At 39.5% G+C, this 26,748-nt stretch overlaps 1 protein-coding gene and 1 long non-coding RNA gene across 2 annotated transcripts in view; one reads left to right on the top strand and one right to left on the bottom strand.

Annotated features, from left to right (window-relative positions):
- LOC140338895 (uncharacterized) overlaps positions 1–22,397 on the bottom strand; it is a 48,397-nt gene extending 26,000 nt beyond the window's left edge. The window contains exons 1-15 of the mRNA XM_072423213.1: positions 22,320–22,397; positions 21,822–21,925; positions 21,612–21,703; positions 21,407–21,518; positions 21,033–21,128; positions 17,970–18,067; positions 17,761–17,830; positions 16,003–17,033; positions 7,075–7,117; positions 6,861–6,952; positions 6,657–6,765; positions 6,228–6,323; positions 5,636–5,733; positions 5,369–5,444; positions 3,335–4,771 (exon numbers count right to left, since the gene is read on the bottom strand). Coding sequence (XP_072279314.1) covers positions 3,335–4,771; positions 5,369–5,444; positions 5,636–5,733; positions 6,228–6,323; positions 6,657–6,765; positions 6,861–6,952; positions 7,075–7,117; positions 16,003–17,033; positions 17,761–17,830; positions 17,970–18,067; positions 21,033–21,128; positions 21,407–21,518; positions 21,612–21,703; positions 21,822–21,855 — 3,484 coding nt within the window. The 5' untranslated portion in view covers positions 21,856–21,925; positions 22,320–22,397. The remainder of the gene's footprint in view (positions 1–3,334; positions 4,772–5,368; positions 5,445–5,635; positions 5,734–6,227; positions 6,324–6,656; positions 6,766–6,860; positions 6,953–7,074; positions 7,118–16,002; positions 17,034–17,760; positions 17,831–17,969; positions 18,068–21,032; positions 21,129–21,406; positions 21,519–21,611; positions 21,704–21,821; positions 21,926–22,319) is intronic.
- Positions 22,398–22,700: 303 nt separating this feature from the next.
- LOC140339164 (uncharacterized) lies at positions 22,701–25,166 on the top strand. The gene is made up of 2 exons (XR_011922384.1): positions 22,701–23,397; positions 23,522–25,166. It is a non-coding gene; the product is annotated as an uncharacterized lncRNA (long non-coding RNA).
- The last annotated feature ends 1,582 nt before the right edge of the window (positions 25,167–26,748 follow it).

Here is a 26,748-nt window from a genome sequence, read left to right as displayed (position 1 = left end):
TACCCTGAAAATAAGACCTAGTGTGTTTTTGGAAGCCCAAAAAAATATAAGACAGTGTCTTATTTTCGGGGAAACACGGTACAACATATGCATAAAGCCCCTAGCGAGTGTGACTTGGGGTGCATTTTACCTGCAAAAAGGTAATCCTGAGTCACACTGGGGTGGCTTTTATTAAAAAAAATACATTTACCTTGTTCCGTTGCTGTTTCCCAGCGTCCTGCTGGTCCCCGCAGGTCCTGGGGACATGTCCTGCTCCTCTGATCTCCAGCCGCGAAGTGCAGAGACGAGATCTACGGGGTTTCCTGGTGAACATCGGTACATGCGCCGGTGCAGGCGGGAGGATTGGCGAGAATCAGGTTCAATACAAAATAGCTGTATTGAGTCCAATACAAAAAAATATTCATATAATATATATATAAATATATTATATATATAAATATATATATATATATATTATATATGCAACTATACAGTTACATGACGTTTAATTTTTTTTAAACAGCTTTTTGTGTTTTGTTATTTAAAATTTATTAATAAATTTAATAAATGTATTAAATATCAGTGAGTTATGCCTAAAAATTACAGCCTACATTAAAAAATAAATTTCCATGCCAAAAATTGTACAGCTTTCTGCATGGAAATTTGGAAGGAATTAGAACGCTAGGGAGGTAAGTTTGTCAAAACAAGCATCTGAACTTTTAGCATCCAGGATAAAAGAAAAGAACTGTCTGAGACTGAAAGTTAAAATAACTCTTTATAGGACAAGAGAGGTGACACTGCGACCATATTTCAGTGAAGATGGAGACTTTGTGTACTGTTTTAACATCCCTGGAGGACCAGAATACCGAGCAGAAGACTGGCGGCTTTTCATAGACAGTTCCACTCCAAGTTTGAAATCTGTTTTACTGCATAATGGCAACTGCTATGCATCAATTCCAATTGGTCACTCAACAAAACTTAAAGAAAAATATAAAAATATTGAAACGGTCTTACAAAGCTTTGCTATCATGAACACCAATGGTCCATATGTGTTGATTTAAAAATGGTGAACTTCCTACTTGGACAGCAAAGTGGATACACAAAGTGGCCATGATTCATCTGCTTGTGGGATAGTAGAGCAAAGCAGGATCACTGGAAAAAAGTGACATAGCCTCCAAGGAAAAACATGAAAAAAGGTGCTGCGAACATCATTAACGAGCCAATGGTTGACAAAGAAAAAATCATTCTCCCTCCACTATACATAAATTTGTATTAATGAAGCAATTTGTTAGAGCTCTGAACAAGGACAATGATTGCTTCAGATTGCTTGTGGATTTTTCCCTGAATTGAGTACTGAAAAATTTAAAGCAGGAATCTTTGTTGGTCTCGAGATTCAGAAACTAAAAAATAATTCCACTTTTACGTTTCAAGTTACATGACTGATACTGAAGCTTCTGCCTGGCACAGGTATGTCATGGCTGTCAAGAACTTCTTGGGTAACCATAAAGCACAAAGTTATGAAGACTATCTTAAACTTTAAAAATGTGGGTGCTACTATGAGCATAAAGGTACACTATTTCAAGAGGCATTTGCAAAAGTTTCCAGAAAACCTTGACGATTTCAGTGAGGAACAAGGGGAGAGGTTCCATCAAGATATAAAGGTGATGGAAGAAAGGTATCAGATGGGAGAGACACATGATGGCAGACTACTGCTGGAACCTTCAACGTGATTGTCCTGATCATCAGCATAAAAGGATAAGTGATTAATCTTTGTGATTAGTTCTGTAAATATACTGAATATAGAATATATTGACATTAAGTATTTCAAAATTTTAATTTTGTATAAGTAGGCGTATCTTTTAATTTTGCTAAATTATCATGTTTCATTAGTTTTCTATGAGGTTATCATTGAGGTCATTATTTCAAAAACTAGAGCCAATCCAGCAAAACCGATACCGTATTTGTAATCTGTGCATCAAACATAACCTAAAATGACTTTAATCTGTTTGGCAAGAAAATGTTTGTTGACCAGTGTTATCAATCATCAGTCTGACATAGCAATTTTTAATCAGGAGCAGTGATTTCAACAAAAAAATTCAACATCTATGTTGACCACAGTGTACTATATATAAATATATATATATATAAATATATATATATATATATATATAAATATATATATAAATAAATATACAGACCCTCAGGTCTATATTACTGTCTCTGTGTCATTATAATTAGCTTCTTGGAAGGGCCCTCACATAGGCTGTAAACATATACATCCAAGCAAGAATTTTTAATGACACACTTGGATTTAATACTTTAATTTCACATTATTTTTTTTAACTTAAGGTAATTAAATAGGTGTTTTTTTCCTTGCTTTTGGTTACTTGATTGGTATATGTTATTTGTTAGTGATGTTGGAAGGCTTTTATTGTGATCAGTCGAACTTAGATCCATGCCATTGCTCTCCTGCGGTCATCTGGTATCTGGAAAAATTTGGGGAAACCATAATCCCTTGTGGTTTTTTATATGTGTAAGTGTAAATTTATTATATGTTGAATATAACTTAAAATGTATTTAAATGTATTAAAGTAGTTTGGATTGTTGATATTTATACAAAAAAACTATTATTGTTAAAGATTTTTTTTCCTCCTGAAGAAGTGGACAAGACGAGGATTCAGCATTACTTCTGTGTTAATACTTGCTTTTTAGAAATTTTTTTTTCTTTTAGCAAAAAAAAAACCTTGGTGCCTTAAAAGTCCCCAAAAAATAGTTTGTTGTCCTGTAAATGTTTTTAATACTCTCAAGTATAATAAAAAAAAAAACTTTTAGTTTTGATCTTGAGAAGATTTCACATTTGAACATCTAGTACAGTTTCTCAATGAGGGTTCCTCCAGAGATGCCAAGGGGTTCTTTGCACAATGAGTGTGAAAAAAATTGTGCCTCTAACCACTGGCACAGATGAATATTTTTGGGTATCTGTAAGGGTGACATTCTTCCCACTGTCTACTAATTTAAGAAGCATTCTTCCCACTGACCACCACACTAATATACTGTGAGCTGTGGATAAAGTAAACATATAGAAAGGGTTGCTAAAGACCTGAAAGTTATTTCAAGGGTTCCTCCATGTCAAAAACGTTGAGAAAGGCTATGGCCAAAATTGAAACCTGTCAGATACTTGTATGATCAATGGAATTTTTCCAACTCTATCAGTCAAGTTCTTTTAGTTCTACACTTGAAACCAATCACTTTTTGATCAATCAGATTCTGAAAAAAAGTATAAAGTTATTGTCGCTTTTATAAAACATTTGAATAGACCATTCAACCAAATGTATGGGCAGGCATACTTAAAGAGGAACAAATATCATATGAACTTTTTCATGTCTCTTGAGATATGATTTACGAGAAAAACACTTCCCACATTCAGAACATGAATACGGTTTGTCACCCTTATGAACATTTTCATGTGCAACAAGGTTTGACTTCCGAGAAAAACATTTCCCACATTCAGAACAGGAAAGTGGCTTGTCCCCCTTGTGAACATTTTCATGTGCGATCAGATTTGACTTGCTTGAAAAACATTTGCCGCATTCTGAACATGAATATGGCTTCAACCCCGAATGGGTTCTCTGGTGTTTAGCAAGGTTTGAGCTTTCGGCAAAACACCTCCCACAGTCGTTACAGGAGAAAGGCTTCTCCCCCGTGTGAGTCCTTTCGTGCAAAATAAGATGGGCTCTCTGGCTAAAACATTTCCCACAAATTGGACATGAAAACGGCTTTAACCCTGTGTGAGACCTCTGATGGGAGATCAGCTTGTCCCGCCAGGTAAAGCATTTCCCACAGATAGCACATGAGAACGGTCTCTCACCCGAGTGGCTTCTGTGGTGTCTAACCAGATTGGATCTTTTGTCAAAACATTTTCCACATTCGGTACAGGAAAACTTCTTAAAACCAGGATGAGTTCTTTGATGCATAACTAGGTCAATTTTTTGGTTAAAGCATATCCCACATTCTGAACATAAAGATGGCTCCTCGTCTTCTATTTTCTGTTGAAAGATCGGTTCATCTCCCTTAAAAAAACACATCCCTGCTTTGGAATTCCTATATAGCTGCTCTGCTATGTGACACTTTTGGTGTGAGAGAAGTTCTTCTCTTTCCATAAAACAATCCTCACATTCTGTACAGGAAAATGGCTTCACTCCTGGATGTGATTTCAGATGGAAAACAAGGTTTTCTCTCCGGGTGAAGCTTTTGCTGCATTCGGAGCAGGAAAACGGCTTTTCCCCGGTGTGAGACCTTTCATGGTAGATAAGCTTTTCTTTCCGAGCAAAACATTTTCCACATTCTGCACAGGAAAATGGCTTCAGTCCCGTATGTGACCTCTGATGTATGATAAGGTTTTCTCTCTGAGTAAAACGTTTACCACATTCCAAACAGCCAAATGGCTTCTCCCCTGTGTGGATCCTCTGATGAGCCATCAAGGTTTTTCTCCGTGTGAAGCATTTCCCACATTCAGCACAGGGAAATGGCCTGATGCCCGTGTGAGATCTCTGATGTAGGATAAGATTTTCTCTGCGAGTAAAACATTTCCCACATTCGGAACATGGATGGGTCCGTTCACCCGCGTGACTCTTCTTGTGTGACCTGAATTCTGCTCTGTCAGTAAAACATTTGCCACAGTCAGGACATGACAATGTTAGGTAGAGTCCTGGGATCATGAGGGTATTTTCAGAAGAATTAGTTTCCACTTCATTATCCTGAGAAACAATGTGATTTTTGATGTAACGTCCATCTGTAGAAAATAATCGAAAGGAGAATTATAACTGAGACAATCTAAAAAAAATAAGGAGGGTGTTTTGAAGTCAACAGCTTTTAGGGAACTTAGCAAACCCAGCTAGTACAGGTTATCTGAAAAAAACAAAAAACAAAAAACAAAAAAAAAAAAAAACAGGAAGGTGGTGAATACAAGACCAGTTATTCTATACAAGGGGGAAAAGCAGCACTGAGTGGTCTTTATTTTAGGAAGCTGTTCTACGGAGGCAATGTTTCAAGTTAGATTACTGTACAGATCTGGAGGAAATACATAAAGCAGACCAAGCTTTAAGTAAGAGTAGATTATGATTATCCAAGCTTTCACCTCTAAATTTCAAAAAGTGCTGACCATTGAGATTTTTTTGTCCTTCAGCCTTCCCCTTGGCTTAGCACAGTTGTACAGACTCCAGGCTGAAGCAGATCTGATAAAGCCTGTCTTGTTTTCTAGTTGTGTTTTCAACCAGGTCTAAAATAAACACAATCAAGAAAACAAAAGGTTTTCTTGATCGTGTTTATTTTAGACCTGGTTGAAAACACAACTAGAAAACAAAAGAAACCAGTAAAGCTTATTGCTCACCTGTACCAATTTCCTGTTCAAGACCCCTCAAATTGGTTTCTGCGGAGTCCTCTTTAACAACAACAAGATTTTCTCCCTGAAGAAAGGACAAAACAGAAGTCACATATTGTCTATACCTTGGAGGAAATTGATGGGGATTTTTTTCATAATACAGATGCTTCCCTGGGAAAGATGGGTCACATGATATTGGCAGTCAAAGGTTATAAATAAATACTCTGTTTTACGAAATCTTACCTTTTGTATTGTCTACAAAACTAATTCACCTACTTGAAAGGTCTGAGAAATGTTCTGATGTTCTGCTGTGGAATCCTGGGAATACAGAGAATGGGGGAATCTTTCCGGGGTATTCCTTTTACTGGAACCATCTGTAAGCGACATAAAGTGAAATACAGATAATGACAGGATCCATAGGCTAACTACTGGAGCCTTATCTTCTCCTTTGGTTTAAATCCCAAAACTGGATGACATTCCCTCTTAGGTTACAGGTAAAGGCAGTAAGACCATGGGCAGCCATGCTCAGTCTACAACTCACATGGTACTTGGGTCTTCAGACTTTAAACATTACTTTGAAAGAATTAAATTTCAATTTATAATACACCAACATATTTTGCAGTGCTTTACAGGAACCCCTTGAGGAACACCAAATTAAATATTCCTTATATTGTTTAGGGCAATTTTTGGGGGGAAGCCAACCAACCCACCAGTATATATTTTGGGTTCTGAGCATACATGCAGCCAATATAGAAACAAAGGAGGGTCAAACATTTAAAACACAGACCTTCTCATTAACCATCATACACCCTTCTTCCTTCTCCTGTGGATCTGTGAATTGCTTCAATAGTCAGAAATGATTACTCACCAGAGCTGATCTCTACAATGTATTTCTCCTCTTTAATCCTCACACTTCCTTCTCCCTTGTGTTCATCCTTGACATTTATTTGATGTTCTCTTAAGGCTGTGAATAAAGATGAGAGTAAAGCCCATGTACTGAGATGTATGAGATACCCCAGAGAGGGGGAGACTGGTCACGTCTCTTGGCTGGTGACACACAAGGACATGATGTGAGGAGGAGAGCCGGAGTCTAATAGAGGCTGATGGCTCCTGACCCTCACTGGGCACATACTGCCCCCTCTGCCTCCTCTTGCCCCCTCTGCCTCCTGCCCCATACTGCCTCCTCTTGCAGTAGACATTACTGTCTACTGCAAGAGGAGGGAGGAGAAGAGATTGTTGTAGTGACTGAATAAGAAGAATGTGGGATTCCTTTCTGGATTTCGTGTTTATTTCTTACCTGTGCTGGTCTTGGGAGGGATTTCCTCCTCCTTACACTGATCATCATCATCCATCATACACAGATCTTCATCTTCTTCTTTAACTTCGAATTTATGCAATTTTTTACTCTTAAAATAAAAAAGGCATCTGTTATATATCACATCCACTAATGAAATAACGATCTGATAAGCAGTATTGCTAAGACCTTCAGATTCCTATCTACCTGATCCTCCTGAGATATCTCCTGATCCTCCTGTGTGGAATCCCAGAAATACCGAGGACGGGGACATCTCTCCGGGGTATTTCTGGATCCATCTGTAGGAAACACACACTGACTGAATACATTGTCTCTAAGTCATTATATCAGAGGATGTGTGTATCTAGATGGATCCTCATTACTCTTCTCTCCTTTAAAAGAAATGAAAGTCTCCTCTTACCCGGTGATGTGAGGGGCGGCTGATCCTCCATCATGATCTTCTTCTATAGATCCTTCTATATATCCGAGTTGTTTGACATTGAAGACTCACTGCAATGAATCAATAAAATCAAAAAATAAACCTCAAAGAATATAAATACAGAGAGAGACAAGTGCAAATAAGAGCGCTCAGAACCCATTTTTTCACACTTGCCTACCCGTCTTCTTCTGTCAATTGAAACCACTACTACTTCCCACTACTACATATCGCCCATCCTATTGTGTGTGAAATTCCCCACCTCCTAGATTGTAAGCTCTTCTGGGCAGGGTCCTCTCTTCCTCCAGTGTCACTGTCTGTATTAGTCTGTCATTTGCAATCCCTATTTATTGTACAGTGCTGCGTAATGTGTTGGCGCTATATAAATCCTGTTTATTAATAATAGTAATATTAATAATACTTTTAGTATATTAGGAGAATTAATGAAAAGTCATTCAGTTTTCACTCTTTGTTTTTGTCGTTATTGATGTCACGTTGAGGGGAATTTTTCTGGCCTTTTTTCCGGGTAATAGCAAGTGATGATAAATCTCCCTGACACAGAAATACAATGCAAACAAGGCAAACACCCTTCACTACCCCATCCAAAGAATGATTAGCATATGTGGATTGCTAAAAGATAATGATTCCTTGAAGTAACATTATCCTGACCACACATCCTCTCACAATAAGAAGACAATATTACCTCCCTCTCACAGGATAAACACTCACCAGCCTCACAGCTCCAGCAACTGCCGGAAACAGAAAAGTCTGACAGGGGGATCTCAGTACCTCATTTGGGCTACAAGAAAATGGCAGCCGCCCTCCAGCCCTGGTTGTCCGATATGCGCGCGCACATCACTATAGCAACCTGGCAGCGACTAAGCTTAAAGAGGAACGTGCGGCTACTTCCGGCGCCGTCTAGTTTTTGTATGCTAGGATAGTCATACACAGAGTGACCGCCAGAGCGCAAATGTTTCTATAATATTATGGGAATGTACGGATTGGAGTCTATGATGACGCGCGTGCGCAGAGAGAATGCCATTCTAAGAGTAAGAAGCTGGCAGCCATTTTGTTGTAGCTCACCCACAAAGCAAGCTGGGGAATTTTTCAATCTCCTGCAGATGCTGTAGGGGTGTCAGTGTGGACAGTGTGTGCTCAGTGTGCAGAAGATTATAATATCTTCCTGTTATGAGAACACTCTCAGTGACCATTGTATATGTATTTATAAAGTGTTTATACCTTTTTGCACCGTCCACAGAACGTTTCCCTGTTAAGTAAATGGAGAGAACCTGACCTATCTCTATTGTAGTTTCACTTTCACATACAGATGCCCTCAACACCACTAGCTGGTTACTGCACAGTGAAAGCAGACGCAGCGCATGCTCATCTCCAAGTCACTCTCCAGTCAAGTTTTCTTGTTTTTCAACAGATCTGATTGGCTACTTGTGCAGCTTCTTCCTCGCCCTCCACGTGCTTTGCTGTACTTGGACTGCAAGTCATCATCATTCACTTACAATGGTTCAAACATTAGGTGACAGACTGTGTGGGGCTGGGGATGTTTGTGCTAGGTATTGTATTCATATAGGAAACAGAAGATATTTATCAAATGCCATGTCAAATTTTAAAATACTTTCTTTGCTCAGTTATAACATCTGGAAAGAAAACAACATGTATATAAATGTGATATAAAGTTTAGAGTATATATTGTAGCTATATTATATTTATTACAGTGCAAGAAGTGGAAAAAAAGCCCATCTTAAATGTACGGGCACTGACGTACAGAGGAGTGGGAGTGTTTAGAAAGATACGAGGATCTGTAGAAGGACACCATGATGGAGAACTGGCCCCCCTTACATCACCGGGTAAGAGAAGACTTTTATTTCTTGTAAAGGAGAGAAGAATATTGAGGATCCACCTAGATACACACAGGGTCTGATATAAAGACATAGAAACAATGTAGATGGTTAGTGTGTGTGTTTCTTACAGATGGATCCAGAAATCCCCCAGAGAAATGTCTCCGTCCTTTGTATTCCCAGGATTCCACACAGGAAGATCAGGAGATCCACACAGAAAGATCATATGAATGAAAACCTGAATTATATTAAAGTTGAGATTAAAGATGAAGAAGATCCATATGTGAGGGGTGATGATCCATGTAGGGAGGAGGAAATCCCTCCAGAGATCAGTACAGGTGAGTAATTAACACTAAATCCAAAAAAGAGTCCCAGATATTCTTGTTTAGTCACTACAACAATCTCTTCCTCCCCTCCTCCTCTGTCAGTAGACAGTGATGGGGAGACAGTATGTGCTCAGTGAGGGGAGTCAGGAGCCATCAGCCTCTTTTAAACTTCTTACTACAGTGATCTCTTTCAATTCTCCCTCCCAAAAAATGTATTTCTTCTTCATTGGTTGTCCTCTTAGGAATTGCAAAAAAAATCTTTTAGAAGATTTTCTACAATAGGAAAATTCCTTCCTAGCAGTCATAAAGTCAAAAACTCAGGGAAACAGCTTAGCTAAAGTTTATCTCCTCTGTCCTTTCTTAGAAGCCCCCCTGGTATTTTTATGAAACTAATAAAAACAAAACCCTGTACAAAATTTTTCTCTAACAACTTCTAACCAGTTTCAGAATGGATTGATGAACAATGTTGGGAAACTGCTGTACACATGTCACATACTGTGGTATCGTGGGCCCAGCTTAGATGAAGCTGCACCCTTAGGGGACTTGAAAACAGTGGACTTAGCTAACAGGAAATGGGGAAAATGATAAGGGTGGGACAGTGTTGGACAAGGGTAAGTAAAAGTTGAGGATTAAAAAAAGAAAGGGCATTAATAAAAATGGCATGAAACTGGAGTTGCACATTCAGGAAGCTACACAATTATAAAAAGCCAAGCACATCCACGTGTCCTCAAAGAGCTAAGTTCAGTAATTTCAAAGCCACTTTGCTAATGCATTTCACACAGTACACCACAGACAGTTAATATGCAGACATCCAGAGAGTAGTCATTAATGATTAATACTCTGTATGGTCTAAGGTTATTAGTGGTGTACCCCAGGGTTCAGTGTTGGGACCTTTACTTTCAAACCTCTTTATAAATGATATAGAGTTTGGGATTAAAAGTACCTTTTCTGTGTTTGCAGATGACACCAAACTATGTAATGGAATTAGGTCCATACAGGATGTATATATTCTACAAACAGACCTGGATGTACTTTTTTAATCAAAACAGGAATAGATTGCAAAGATGAAGACATAATCCTGCCCCTGTACAAAGCAATGGTTAGACCACATCTGTAATATGCATATGCGATTGGCAATCTAGGATGTTGCTATGCTGTGTTCATTTTTTGTTTCTTTCAGATGGAAAACAGAACAGAATTATTACTGAGAAAGATCTTGCCTCACCTCACACAAATCACTAATGAAAGGGAGAAGCCATATTCATGTTTTGAATGTGGAAACATTTTTATTCAGAAACAGCCACTCTTGAGACACCAGAGGACTCACTCAACTGAAAAAAACATTTTTGTGTTCAGATTGCAGAAAGTCCTTTAGTTATAGAACCAGACTGATCGAACACAAAAAAACTCACAATTGGGAGAAGCCATATTCATGTTCAGAATGTGTGAATTTTGTTTCCCAGAAGTTAAATCCTATCAAACACAAAAAGGTGGCCATATTTACATCCTGAATGTGGGAGATGTTTTCGACATAGAGACAATCTTATTTTACACCAAGGAACCCACACAGGTATGAAGCCATATTCATGCTCTGACTGTGGGAAGTTATTCTCATCAAAATATTTATTGTTTATTCCCCACAGAGCTCACACAAGAGAGAAGCTTTTTTCTTGCTCGGACTGTGGAAAAAGTATTTCCCAAAAAGGATAGTTTGGCTCTTTTGAACATTAAATGATTCACATTGGGGGGAAGCCATATTCGTGTTCAGAATGTTTCACTGAAAGGTCAATGTTTCACTGAAAGGTCTCACCTTGCTATCCACCAAACAATCCACAAGGGATTAAGTTTTCTTGTCCACAGTACAAAGAACAAAACATGAAAAGGTGCACAAAGGGGAAAAGCCAAAATCGTGTTCAGAATGTGGCAATTATTTTACTGAAAAACCAAATCTAGCCACACATCAAATAATTCATTTTGGTAAACACCCCTATTCCTGTTTCGGGTATGGGAAAGGTTTTGCCAGTAAATCTAGTCTGGCTGCTCACACTTGACTCCACACTGTAGTAAAGTCATATTCATGTTCAGAAATTTTCACGATATGCCCATGTTATATCACATCAAAAAATTCACACAGGTGAGAAGCCTTATTCATGTTCAAACTGTGGAAAGCCGTTTGCTGAAAGGTCATACCTTTGGTATGCACAAGACCACTCACACTTGCGGCAAACTTCTTTTATCAGACACAAAATGGTTCATGCAGGGCAAATGCCATTTTCATGTACTGAATGTGAAAAATTCTTTCTTCAGAAGTCATCCCTCCTCGCCCACGAAAAGGTTCACACAGGTGAAAAGCCCTATTCATGTTTGGAATGCAGAAAATGTTTTTGCGGATAGAAGAGATTCGCGGTGGCAAAAAGAAGGAAGGGTTTGGAGAAGAGTGAGAAAGAGGAGCAATTATGTAGGTGAAAAAAACAGGATACGATGGGGAGTGGAGGAGAGGTGTGGGAAGGAGTGAGGAAGAGAAGATGAGAGGTAAGGGTTAGACGGAAGAAAAGATGGTGGAAAAGGCAAAACTTCACAAAGTATTTGCCTTTCTTCAATGTATTCAAAACTGCAACCAATGTTTGTTTAGATTGGGCCCTTCAACTTTCTTTAAGCCTGAAGTTTAAATTTGCTGAACATATCCTTGTAGAAAATCCTGTCCCCGGCCAGTGGCTGCACAATGGCACCTTGCCCTAAAATGCTCCCTGCTGATTGTTCTACCTCAGCAAAAGGGGTGTTGGACCTCTGCAATAAGATTACTGCATTTACACAAAAAGTAGGGTCCTTCCCTGCGGCATAATGGCAGAACAGACCTTTATTATTGATTGCGGAAATTCTGCCTCATCAACATGAAAAAGTTCACCCTGGGGAAAAGCTTTATTCATGTCCTGAGTGCGGGAAACGTTTGTCTGAAAAATCATATCTTGCTAGACATCAGACAACTCACACGGGAGAGAAGCCATTTTCTTGTTCTGAATGTTCTTGGAAATCCTCCCTCATCATACATAAAAGGGTCCATACAGGTAAAAAGCCACATCTATGTTCGGACTGGGGAAAATCTTTTTCTAGGTCGTCTCTAATCACTCATAAAAGAGTTTACATTGGGGAGAAGACATTTACTTTTTTAGAATGTGGAAAGTGCTTTATTGACAGAGCAAACCTTGCCACACATCAAATAATTCACACAACAAATCACCTATATTCTTGTTCTGAATGCAGAAAAGGTTTTGCCAAGAAATCAAACCTGGTCTGATGATCGAATTCATACCGAAGTCAAACCTTATTCTTGTACACAAACAACAGTTTTCACAAAAAACTTTATTAGGAACACATTTAGGTTCCCATTGAGGACAACAGGCTTGTTGTGACTTGGTGAATGAATGAAAGCATACATGGCTGGCCATACAAAATTCAGGCGACATTTTCCATAAAATAAACTTGTCATCTGGAAGTGAATGGAACATGGCACATTATATATTATGGACGCTTACATGCCTGTTTCTCATTAACCTGGGCAGCTATGACACCTTGTGTTTGGATTTAGGTTTTGACTTTTCTTACCCATTAACTTTTAGAACTTGTGTAATAATAAATTGTGAGTTTTGTGAAAAAAAAACAAACAAAACAAACAAACAAACAAAAGATTCACAAGAGTAATATGCAACAAAGTAAAAAGTATGCATTCTGGAGGATCTGACAAAAATAGCCCATATTGAACAGGAGGAGATTGGGAAAGGACAGTGAGAAGGTGATCAGAGAGGGTACAATGAGGTGAAGGTAAAATTGAGAGGGATAGGTTAGGATAAAGAGATGAGGAGGGAGTGAATGAAAGGGAGGTGGGGATGACCAATGATGGGCAGTGGGGGAGAGGTGTCGAAAGGAGTGAGGAAGAGGAGAGGGAAGGGTTAGACATAAGAAAAGATGGTGGAAAAGGCAAAACTTTCTCAAATCTATTCAAAACTGCAACCAATGTTTGTTTAGATTGGGCCCTTCAACTTTCTTTAAGCCTGAAGTTTAAATTTGCTGAACATACCGTGTTTCCCCGATGATAAGGCATCCCCATCAAATAAGCCACCCCCCAAACAATTAAAATAAAGCACCCCCCTGCAAATAAGACATCCTCCGATACCTGATACTGTGTGCCTCTGTGTGACTCCTCAATGCTGGCTGCAGTGCAGAGTGAAACTGAAAGTAACTTCAAAGGACAAGCAAGCTGCTGATCCCTGCCCNAAGTAGGGTCCTTCCCTGCGGCATAATGGCAGAACAGACCTTCAATATTGATACACTTGGAATATATATATATTTCCTACACTTCATTGGATGGAGAACCTGGTGTAATCAAATCTCATTTGTGAGGTTAGAAATGCAGTTACGGATCTATAAAATCTGCAGCTTATGCTATTGATTTTTGTTCAACTACAAGATTTAAACCTTGAGGATAGTAACAGAATCTGGGATTTTGTAACTGCTTCTATAAATTTTTAGCATAAAAGCTGTAACTAAACACAACACCATAAATTAGGATATGTTGGAGGCACAGACCGTACAGAAGGGCTTTTTGAAAAAAGTATAATTCAATGTATAACTTGTAGCAGTACCATAGGTTTGCTTTAAAGTTTTACTCCATGTTACCCATACAGTCCACCCAATCCCCAAACTATTCATTCCCATAGAGAGAAAAAAAAACTCCAAAATGCCCAGTTTACTCTTCTAAAGTTCCAGTTCTGAGTCATCTATCTTCTTAAGTGTACTGGTGAAATGACCCTTCTTTAAGTCCACCGATATGCATGACATAGTGAATTCCAATTGGTTGTCCATGGGCAGGGTCCTCCCAGGAACCTGAAGAGTATGACATTAAGAAAAAATCACCGATGACCAGCCAGCAAGGGCACATCTGCACTGTATCTGGTGAGGGGCCTGAATGGTGAACTTGGTGAATGGTAAGTGTAACATTAAACATTGTAAAACATTACAAATATTTTTTTTTATTATTCATATTTATTTAATATTTTAAAAAACATGATTTCAAGGTAACAGCAGGGCAACACAACCCTCTCCTAAACAAGGTATGATGATTGTTTTAGATACAGAATACACCATGAATAATTTACATGAATTAACGTAACTTAGATACCAACCTATAGCACATAAAGTATATGTAATATCTTAATATATGAGTTTCTAACACTTTTAATTTGCAGCATGCTGGTCACATGGTATAATATATATGAGTTTTTGCCCTCACATGAAAGTTTTCTAGGAGTCACTTTGTATATGCCACGTTGACATGGCTTTGCTTCCAGAAAAATGTGCTGAAAGGTTTTATGGTTTCCAATCAAAATGGTCCATAAAATGCATACGTGTGGGACTCTGCTACACCTGTTTGAGTGTGAGCTCCTTTCGGGTTGAGACTGATATCAATGGCTGAATTCCCTCCGTAGAGCACCAAGTGAGAAGCACTTTAAAACAGTCCTAAAAGTTGGTGAAGATGTTCCTTGGAGAAAGACCATGCAGTTCTGTCCACAATTCAGAATCTGAAGACGGCCGATGACATGATCAACATTTAAGGAACATCATAGTGGGGGTATCCATGGTATGTTTCTTGGGCACTAGAAGAGTTATGGCAAATTACCTCTACTGCTTAGTGAAGCTGAGCAATCATTCTTGGGGATGTGGATGGCTTTCATCTCATATTTACTTGTTTTTATAGCTAGACAAATGTGTTCTGTCTACTGAACTTTTTACACGTATAGTAAGCCTAGGAACAATATGGATTGCCCATCACGATTTTCAATTATCCTAAAATGAGGAATAAAATCCTTATTTTTTTGGATTCAATTGACATTTTACATGCAGATACAGATATCTTTTGTTTTAACCTGTTTTTTTATTTTTTACTGCGGGGCTTTTTGGTTCCTTCAATTTCTCCTCACCATAATACGGTGACAGTATATTATTTGGGAACTGACTTCCTCATAACACCTAATGCCATCCAGTTAAACCATCAGTATGCAGATAATTTATTTCTTGATTTTTTAGTATTGACTGCCATATCCTTTGATGAGATGCTAGAAGTGGAAAGTGAAGACTGATACAGAAGGATGTTAAAAAGAGCTGAAAATCAGTTAGAAAGATGAGCTTAGGATGACATAAGCATGGAAAGTTGTGATAAGAGAAAGTTGTAATATTTAGCCTCGTTTTGTTGCTTGACAACTTTTTGAGCCTTCTAGTCTGCTTGGGGTACCATGGCTGCCAGTCACATGGTCCTTCACACATAAATGGCACTAATGCATGAAGGGCTTCTGTAAATGTGGATGTACAGTGAGCTCATCATTGGTAGAAGGTAGTATTAACTGGGAAAGTTAGTTGGAGTGAACCTAAAAACCGCTTGGAAAGCTATAGCTTTCTATAAATGTTCACTCCATAAATACAAATGATGTTCTGCATGGTGAAAACAATAGGTGTGCAAGATATACATGAACAGTGCCTGACAATATTGCCACCAGGTAGAGAAGACATTCACGAATCTTGGGGGAGATCCGGAAAAACAAACATGCTTATAGATTGTTCAGCCGGTTGAAGGCTTTTAATTTTTCCACAGATTTGTTAGGTAAATGATTAGCTTGATTTGGTAAACCACTTAAGACTGTCAAATGTTGCATAGCTACGGTATGAGATCTTTTGCTTCAGTGGATAGGTTGATGAACGGAATTTTGAACTTTGTGTATATTGAGATGTGACATTAGGGTAGACCTATACGAGAACCGTTTCCCACATTCAGTACAGGAATAGGGTTGGGCACCTGTGTGGACCCTCTCATGTCTAATGAGATCTGATTTATCAGTAAAACCTTTTCCGCACTCGGAGCATAAATGTGGACGATCACCTGTATGAACTTTCTCATGTCTACCCAGATTTGACTTGTTTTTAAAACCCTTGCCACATACAGAACACGAATATGGGTTTGCACCGGTATGAGTGCGCTGGTGTATGACAAGACGGGCCTTTAAAGAAAAACATTTACCACACTCAGAACATGAATAAGGCATTAATCCTGTGTGGCTTCTCTGGTGGGTAATAAGCTGTTCTTTCTGAGTAAAACTCTTACTGCATTCAGAACATAAGTATGGTCGTTCCCCTGTGTGGGTTCTCAAGTGTCTATGAAAATCCGACTTCTGTGAAAAACATTCGGAACAAGAAAATGGCTTGTCGCCTGTGTGGGTTTTCTGATGTCTCATGAGAAGAAACATTTCTGAGAAACTCTTACCACATTCTGAACAGGGGAAGGGTCTCTCAGCTGTGTGAGTTCTCTGGTGCTTGATGAGAAAAGCCCTCCAAGGGTAACATTTTCCACACTCTGAACAAACAAACGGCTTTTCTCCTTTGTGAATTTTTGCGTGGGTGATGAGAGATGATTTCCAGGAAAAACATTTCCCACATTCTGGACAAGAATATGTCTTCTCCGATGAGTGACTCTTCTGGTGTGAAACAAGTTGTGCTTTCTGAGGAAAACAAGTACCACATTCAGAACACTGGAAAGTTCCAGTCTTCTCAAAATTGGAGACCAGAGTGGAGTGTTCAGTAACCTTCCCCCAATGTAAAGTGGAATTATTAGAAGAATCTGTAGTGGGAGGTGTTGGGTGGATGTTTGGGGTCCTTGGTTTTTTCTTTGTGGAGTTTTTAACACCACACTTGTCCTTGTCATACTTTCTGTATCGTCCATCTAGAAATGGAAGAGGAAATAAATTTTTATTAATAAAAGTCTCTAGAAATTGGAATGTTGCGTCCCTCCACTTTCCAGATCCACCAATAGGCTACCAGAGATGTGTGCGTTTCGAGCTGCTTATGACCTGCGTGTCCCTGGTTACCATACATTCAGGCAAAGTTATTAATCCTAATCCACCAAGTTTGACCTGAAACTTACATTGTGTGTACTACTAGGCCTATACCCAATCAGATGTGATTCTCAATTTGCACTAGACTGACCAAATCAATTTTCTTTTTGGTAGCGTAATTGGAAGTTCCAAAACACGTCACACATGTATACAATTTCCTCAAATAGAAAGTGAGCATAGTTCTGATTAGATTTTATCCAATTGTTCATACACAGAGCATGGCTAGTGTACTTTGATCCACATTTGCCAATACATCCCACATCTGATCTTAAATATTCTCTTGGGTTGGTAATTAGCCCTTACTGGTTCATTTCAGTATAATTAGTGAGCATAATTAGATTTTTTTTTTAGATTTTATCTAATTTTTCATACACAGGGCATGACTGGTGTACTTTGATCCACATTTCCCAATACATTCCATCCATCCACATCTGATCGTAAATATTCTATCGGCCTTTACTGATTCAGTTCAGTAGCTGAGTCTGATGACTCCTGACTCGTCATTGGGCACATACTGATCCCCATTACGGAGTGGTTTTATTGTTTGTTACACACCTGAGACGATTTCTAACCCCCTCACATTCTTCCGTTTTGAATTCTTTTTCATAGTAGATGGATTTTCATCCTAAATCACACAACAACAAAAAATGATTTCCGGACTCAGCCTCATAGAAGCCTAAGAGTTTCCAAAGTGTATGTACAAATATGGAATGAGACTAGAAAATGTCCGATGTAAAAAAAACAGGGCCATTAGTCTCATCTACCTGATTGTCCTGAGGGATCTTCTCATCTTCCTGTAAGGAATCCTGAGAATCCAAAGAACGGTGGCATCTCTCTTGGGTGTTTCTGTCACTGAAATCACCTGCAAAAAATAAAAAAGTTATGCCACATAAGGGTGATGATTGAAGTTTTAAAAGGGTACCAAAATGGGAATATCACAAAAAAAATATCTACTTGTCAAGTCTGGATCATTAACAAATAAAGAAGAGAAGAACAGAAGACGGCTTGTTTGGCAAAATATTTAGTGAATAAAATAATTCAGAGACTCAAATTGATGGTCGTTGTTAGCCAGAGGTCCCTTTTGTGGCTAGCTGCAGGCATCTTGTCCTTCCCACTCATCCTTCCTAACATTTGTTAATCATGTCTTAATTAATGAATGTCTTCCCCTCTGGAAACAAGGGCCTGAGTATGATGTTTTTGCAACAGGGACACCAACTGAAACTCTTAATAAAGCCCTATATCCCTGTCAAAATATATATTTTTTTATTAATAACCAGGATTTATATAGCGCCAACATATTACGCAGCGCTGTAAATTAAATAGGGGTTGCAAATAACAGCCCCAAAGAGCTTACAAGGAGGTGGGGGAATTAACACACAATAGGAGGGGAGATATGTAGTGGTGGGAAGTAGTGATGGTTTCAAAAGACAGACGAAAATGGGTACGTAAGTTTGAAAAATTGAGTACTCTTTCAAATGAGCAGAAAGTAGGAGCAAGCCGAATAGGATGAGGAAGACCATTACAGAGAGTTGGGGCAGCTCTAGAAAAGTCTTGGAGACGTGTGTGTGATGAGGTTAGGAGTATTAGGTCATTGGAGGAGCGAAGAGAGCGGCTAGGGGAATATTTTTTTACCTAGGTCAGTCATAGAATTTGATTATAAGGTGAAATGGAAGCCAATGAGGAGAATTACAAAGAAATGCAGCAGAAGATGAGCGGTGGGAAGGATGGATGAGTCTGGCTGCAGCGTTCATAATAGATTGTAGCGAAGAGAGTCGGGTTAGTGGAATACTATATAGGAGGTAATAGTAGTCCAGACAAGAGATAAGAGTGTGTACAAGGAGTTTGGTGGTCTCTAGGAACAGGTAGGTGCAGATTTTGGAGATTGAAAATGACAGGACCTGAAATTATCCTGAATATGGGGGGTAAATGAGAGTGTAGAATCAAAGGTGATGCCAAGACAATGTGCCTGAGGGGAAATATACAGGCTTTCAAAACTAGAGGAGGACTGCATTTAATATATGTAAATAACACCAGGCTATTTTACCCCTATCATCCATTTATCTTTTTAGAGCCATTCGAGTATAGCATTAACTTTTATAGTAGAAGACTGTTGAACTGAGACCATTATACCACAGTGGACATTCAGCTTTCCCTCAACTTTATACTAACACTTTTCCATGTCATCCTCTGGTTAACAACTACCATTCAATTTGAGTCTCTGTATTCCCTGAGAAAGCAAATGTGCGAAATGTGGCCGGAACCAAGACTCAAGACTGGGCATTTCACCCGCATCTCAACTCATCTGACCCGGAAACCTGCAATGCTGTCCATGAGCTGATTATTGAGGACTGGCGAATATCTGCAGAAAAGATAGCCCAGATACTTGACATCTCACGGGAGCATGTTGGGTTTGTTATCACCACTATCCTAGACATGCGCGAGCTTTCAGCGAAGTGGGTGCCGAAATGTTTGAACAGTGATCAGAAGAAGGAGCGAGTTGGAGCATCCAAAGCCATTTTGGCCCATTTTGAGGCTGCACAGGAATTTTTGGCTAGGTTAGTGACGGAGGATGAAACCTGGCTCCACATCTATGATCCTGAAACCAATGAAGGGTCATAGGAATGGCACCACAGCGGGTCCCCGCGGCCAAAGAAGTTCTGAACCCAGAAATCAGCCAAAAAACTCATGGCGTCCGTTTGCTGGGACAAAGACGATATTCTGTTTTATTCTGTCACCGGACAGTATTATGCTAACCTCCTGGACCAGCTGAAGGAGGCAATAAGACGCAACGCAGTGGAAAGTTGACCAAAGGGATCCTTTTTTTGCAGGACAATGCACCTGCGCACATGTCCAACGTTGTGGCTGCCAAATTGAACACCCTGGGTTTCCAATCAGTCCACCATCCCCCCTACTCACCTGACCTGGCCCCTTCGGACTATTATCTGTTCCTGAATTTGAAAAAACACCTAAAGGGGCAACATTTTGAGGACATTTCTGACGTCAAAGATGCTGCTGAGAGTTGGGTTGCAGCCCAACCAATAGACTTTTTTTTTGAACAGTCTAGTGCAACTACGCTGTACCAAGTGCATCAGTCTCGGGGAATATGTTGAATAAATGTGTTATTTCATAACTCTGGCTCTCTTCTTTCTAGGCAAAGCCAGGAACTTCTCAGCACCCCCTCGTATACATACATACACACACACACACACACACATACATACATACATACATACAGGTAGTCATACGTACAGGTAATAAATGCAATTAGGACAGATGTTTGTCTCAACATATTATTAGGCAGTGAGATGTCAGCCTCACTGTAAGTTAATCACAAACAAAGCAAAAAAAAAAAACAGCCTAGAATTGTGTTTTTCAACCTTTTTAAGCCACTGCACATTTTTTACATTGAAAAAATCCTGTGGCACAACAAAAATCAAAAAAGTTACAAACTGACACTCTTGTCAAGGCAATTAAGCTACCTACTACTATCCACTGACAAGGAGGATTACATTACTCTGCCACTCACTACAGCACAGACACTCAACAATGGTAATTGGATAATTTCCCACGGTACACCTGAAGATCACTCACGGCACACTAGTGTGCCGCCGCATAGTGGTTGAAAATCACGGGTTTAAGGCCATTTTATGGGGAAGCCAACTAACCCACCAGTATATCTTATGGGATGTGAGCATACATGCAGCCAATATAGAAACAAAGGAGGGTCAAACACTTAAAACATAGACCTTCTCATTAATCATCATACACCCTTCTTCCTTCTCCTGTGGATCTGTGAATTGCTTCAATAGTCAGAAATGATTACTCACCAGAGCTGATCTCTACAATGTATTTCTCCTCTTTAATCCTCACACTTCCTTCTCCCTTGTGTTCATCCTTGACATTTATTTGATGTTCTCTAAAGTCTGTGAATAAAGATGAGAGTGAAGCCCCATGTACTGAGATGTATGATATACCCCAGAGAGGGGGAGACTGGTCACATCTCTTGGCTGGTGACACACAATGACATGATGTGAGGAGGAGAGCGGGAGTCTAATAGAGGCTGATGGCTCCTGACCCTCACTGGGCACATACTGTCCCCCCATTACTGTCTACTGCAAGAGGAGGGAGGAGAAGAGATTGCTGTAGTGACTGAATAGGGAGAATCTGGCACTCTTTTTTGGATTTAGTGTTTATTTCTTACCTGTGCTGGTCTTGGGAGGGATTTCCTCCTCCTTACACTGATCATCATCATCCATCATACACAGATCCTCATCTTCTTCTTTAACTTCGAATTTATGCAATTTTTTAAATTTCTTAAAATAAAAAAGGCATCTGTTATATAACATCCACTAATGAAATAACGATCTGATAAGCAGTATTGCTAAGACCGTCAGGGTCCTATCTACCTGATCCTCCTGAGAGATCTCCTGATCCTCCAGTGTGGAATCCCGGGAATACAGAGGACGGGGGCATCTCTCCGGGGTATTTCTGGATCCATCTGTAGGAAAAGCACAAACTAACTGAATACATTGTCTCTAAGTCATTATATCAGAGGATGTGTGTATCTAGATGGATCCTCAATACTCTTCTCTCCTTTAATGAAAGTCTCCTCTTACCCGGTGATGTGAGGGGCGGCTGATCCTCCATCATGATCTCCTTCTATAGATCCTTCTATATATCTGAGACCGTCCTTGGAGTAATGTTTGACATTGAAGACTCACTGCAATGAACCCATAAAATCAAATAATAAACCTCAAAGAATATAAATACAGAAAGAGAGAGACAAGTGCAAATACTTTTGGTAAATTAAGAGAAATAATGAAAAGTCTTTCAGTTTTCACTCTTTGTTTTTGTCGTTATTGATGTCTTGATGCCACGTTGAGGGGAATTTTCCTGGCTTTCTTTACAGGTAATAGGAAGTGATGATAAATCTCCCTAACACCGACACAAGCAGCAATACAATGCAAACAAGGGTGTTCACCCTTCACTACCCCATCCAAAGAATGATTAACATATGTGGAAAAAGATTATATTGCAAAAAAATAATGATTCCTTGAGGTAACATTATTATTATTAGTACAATATTACCTCCCTCTCACTGGGTAATCACTCACCAGCCTCACATCTCTAGCAACTGCCGGAAACAGAAAAGTCTGACAGGGGGCTCCCAGTACCTCATTTGGTCAAAAAAAATGGCAGCCTACCTGTCAGCTCTGGTTGTCCTATATGCGCGCGCACGTCCCTATAGCAACCAGGCAACGACTAAGCTTACGTGCGGCTACTTCCGGCGCCGTCCAGTATCTGTATGCTAGGATAGTCATACACAGAGTGACCGCCAGGGAGCAAATGATTCTATATCATTATGGGAATCTATGATGACGCGCGTGCGCAGAGGGAAAGCCATTCTAAGAGTGGGAGTTGGCAGCCATTTTGTTGTAGCTCAAGCACAAAGCAAGCTGGGGAATTTCTTAATTTCCTGCAGATGCTGTGGGGGTGTCAGTGTGGTAAGTGTGTGCTCCGTGTGCAGAAGATTATAATATCTTCCTATTATGAGAACACTCTCAGTGAGCATTATGTATGTATTTATAAAGTGTTTATACCTTTTTGCACCGTCCACAGAGCGTTTCCCTGTTAAGTAAATGGAGAGAACCTGACCTATCTCTATTGTAGTTTCACTTTCACATACAGAGGCCCTCAACACCACTAGCTGGTTACTGCACAGTGAAAGCAGACGCAGTGCATGCTCATTTCCAAGTCACTCTCCAGTCAGGTTTTCTTGCTTTTCCACAGTCCTGATTGGCTACTTGTGCAGCTTCTTCCTCCCCCTCATTCACTTACAATGGGTAAAATATTAGGTGACAGACTAGTGCTAGGTATTGTATTCATGTAGGAAACGGAAAGAAATCTGGCAGTATAAAATCATTATGATATTTTTCAAATGCCATGTCAAATTTTAAAATACTTTCTTTGCTCAGTTATAACATCTGGAAAGAAAACAACATGTATGTAAATGTGATATAAAGTTTAGAAATTATATTGTAGCTATATTATATTTATTACAGTGCAAGAAGTGGAAAAAAAGCCCATCTTAATATGGGCACTGACGTACAGAGGAGTGGGAGTGTTTAGAAGGATACGAGGATCTGTAGAAGAACGCCATGATGGAGAACTGGCCCCCCCTTACATCACCGGGTAAGAGAAGACTTTTATTTATTGTAAATTAGAGAAGAACATTGAGGATCCACCTAGATACACACATCCTCTGATATAAAGACATAGAAACAATGTATTTATTTAATTTGTGTGTTTTTTACAGATGGATCCAGAAATACCCCAGAGAGATGTCCTCGTCCCCTGTATTCCCAGGATTCCACACAGAAGGATCAGGCAGCTGGGACAGGGGTTTCTTATATGATATGTTTAGGCTAGGTGTAATATAGTATTCAAATTGATTTTTAGAATGAAAACCTGATTTATATTAAAGTTGAGGTTAAAGATGAAGAATATCCTTATGTGAGGGGTGAGATCAGTATAGGTGAGTAACCAACACTAAACCCAGAAAAGAGTCCCAGATTCTCCTTCTTCAGTCACTACAACAATCTCTTCCTCCCCTCCTCCTCTGTCAGTAGACAGTAATTCGGGGACAGTATGTGCCCAGTGAGGGAGTCAGGAGCCATCATCTTCTATTAGACTCAGGCTCTCCTCCTCACATTATGTCTGTTTGGAGAGCATCTGGAGTTGATTTGAAAGGGGGGGGGGTGCTTGTATGTGGAAGATTTTGCTGTGAACAGACAACATGCAGTCAGCTCTCCATGCAGGTGAAACAAGCCATCCTTAAGCTGCAAAAACAGAAAAAAACCCAACCGAGAAATTGCTACAATATTAGGAGTTGCAAAATCTACAGTTTGGTGCATCATGAGAAAGAAACAAAGCACTGGTGAACTGGCCTGGACATCCAGGGAAGACAACAGTGGTGCATGATCGCAAAATCATTTCCATGGTGAAGAGAAACCCCTTCACAACAGCCAACCAAGTGAGCAACACTCTCCAGTAAGTAGGCGTATCGATATCCAAGTCTACCATAAAGAGAAGACTGCATGAAAGTAAATACAGAGGGTGCACTGCAAGGTGCAAGCTACTCATAAGCCTCAAGAATAGAAACGCTAGATTGGACTTTGCTCAAAAACATCTAAAAAAGCCAGCACAGTTCTGGAAAAACATTCTTTGGACAGATGAAACCAAGATCAACCTTTACCAGAATGATGGCAAGAAAAATGTATGGAGAAGTCGTGGAACAGCTTATGACCCAAAGCATAGCACATGATCTATGAAACATGGCGGAGGCAGTGTGATGGCTTGGGCGTGCATGGCTGCCATGGCACTGGGACACTAGTGATTATTGATGATGTGACACAGGACAGAAGCAGCCGAATGAATTCTGAGGTGATCAGAGACTGATTCTGTCTGCTCAAATCCAGCTAATTGCAGTCACATTGATTGGGAGGCGTTTCATAATACAGATGGACAATGACACAAAACATACAGCCAAAGCAACCCGGGAGTTTATTAAAGCAAAGAATGGAATATTCTTGAATAGCCAAGTCAGTCACCTGATCTGAACCCAATTGAGCATGCATTTCACTTGTTGAAGACAAAACTTTTGACAGAAAGGCCCACAAACACACAGCAACTGAAAGCCGCTGCAGTAAAGGCCTGGCAGAGCATTAAAAAGGAGGAAACACAGCATCTGGTGATGTCCATGAGTTCAAGACTACAGGCTGTCATTGCCAGCAAAGGGTTTTCAACCAAGTATTAGGAAAAAACATTTTAGAGCTTTTTAATTTGTCCACTTACTTTTGAGCCCCTGAAATGAAGTGATTGTGTCAAAAAAAGGCTTTAGTTCCTTACATTTTTATCCAACCTTTTTGTTCAACCAACTGAATTAAAGCTGAAAGTCTGCATTGCATCTGAGTTGTTTTATTTAAAATGAATTGTAATGTACAGAACCAAAATTAGAAAAAAGTTGTCTCTGTCCAAATATTTATGGTCCTAATTGTATGTCTTTTTCAACCTGACCTACCTTGTAACTATGTAACATATTCTAAAATATATGTATCTGCAATTGGACAATATAATGAAAACACCCAACTATACATTAACTTTAAGGATATGATAAGGAGTAGCGATTGGCAATCTAGGATGTTGCTATGCTGTGTTAATTTTGTGTTTCTTTCAGATGGAAAACAGAACAGAAATAATACTGAGAAAGATCTAATGTCTTCAGATGGTAAAATGGAAGTAGACATCACATCTAACTCTTCAAAAGACTTGTTTTCCCCAAATCTCCATGCAGTTACTCACAGTCCAGAACAATCATCAGATGCCTCTACACACATGGGGTGCTCTCCCCACTACACACCTAACACCACCCACTGTATTTGTAAAAGGGATAAAACAAATTCTTCTGCATGTGATGAACATTTTACCCAGAACGCAGTCCTCACCTCACACCAAATCACTAATGAAGGGGAGAAGCCATATTCATGTTCTGAATGTGGAAAACAGCCACTCTTTAGACACCAAAGAACTCACTCAACTGAAAAAACATTTTTGTGTTCAGATTGCGGAAAGTCCTTTAGTTGGAGAACCAGGCTGATCGAACACAAAAGAACTCACAATTGGGAGAAACCATATTCATGTTCAGAATGTGGGAATTTGGTTTCCCAGAAGTCCAATCTTATCACACACACAAAAAGGTTCACAAGTGGGAGAAGCCGTATTCATGTCCTGAAGGTGGGAGATGTTTCCGACAAAGAGACAATCCTATTTTACACCAAGTAACCCACAGGGGTATAAAGCCATATTCATGCTCTGACTGTGGGAAGTTATTCTCATCAATATATTTATTGTTTATTCCCCACAGAGCTCACACAAGAGAGAAGCCATTTTCTTGCTCAGATTGTGGAAAAAGTATTTCCCAAAAAGGTCAGCTTGTCTCACATCAAATTATTCACATGGGAGGGAAGCCATATTCGTATTCAGAATGTGGGAAATGTTTAAATGAAAGGTCTCGCCTTGCTATCCACCGAACAATCCGCAAGGGATTAAGCTGTTTTCTTGTCCACAGTGCAAAGAATGTTTTTCACAGAAATCATCTTTCATAAGACATGAAAAAGGTGAACAAAGGGGAGAAGCCGTATTCGTGTTCAAAATGTCACAATGTCACATGTTTTACTGAAAAAGCAAATCTAGCCACAAATCAAATAATTAATTCTGGTAAATGCCCCTATTGCTGTTTCACGTGTAGGAAAGGTTTTACCAGTAAATCTAACCTGGCTGCTCACACCTGACTCCACACTGTTGTAAAGCTATATTCATGTTCAGAAAGTGGGAAATGCTTTTCACAAAGAGCCCATCTTATCTCACATCAAAAAAATCACACAGGTGAGAAGCCTTATTCGTGTTCAGGTAGTGGGAAGTCATTTGCTGAAAGGTCATACCTTGTAATGCACCAGACTACCACACTGGCGACAAATCATTTTC

This window comes from Pyxicephalus adspersus, chromosome 10 (genome assembly GCF_032062135.1).
Source record: "Pyxicephalus adspersus chromosome 10, UCB_Pads_2.0, whole genome shotgun sequence".
Lineage (NCBI taxonomy): Eukaryota > Metazoa > Chordata > Amphibia > Anura > Pyxicephalidae > Pyxicephalus > Pyxicephalus adspersus.
This window is presented reverse-complemented; position numbering and strand designations above follow the sequence as displayed.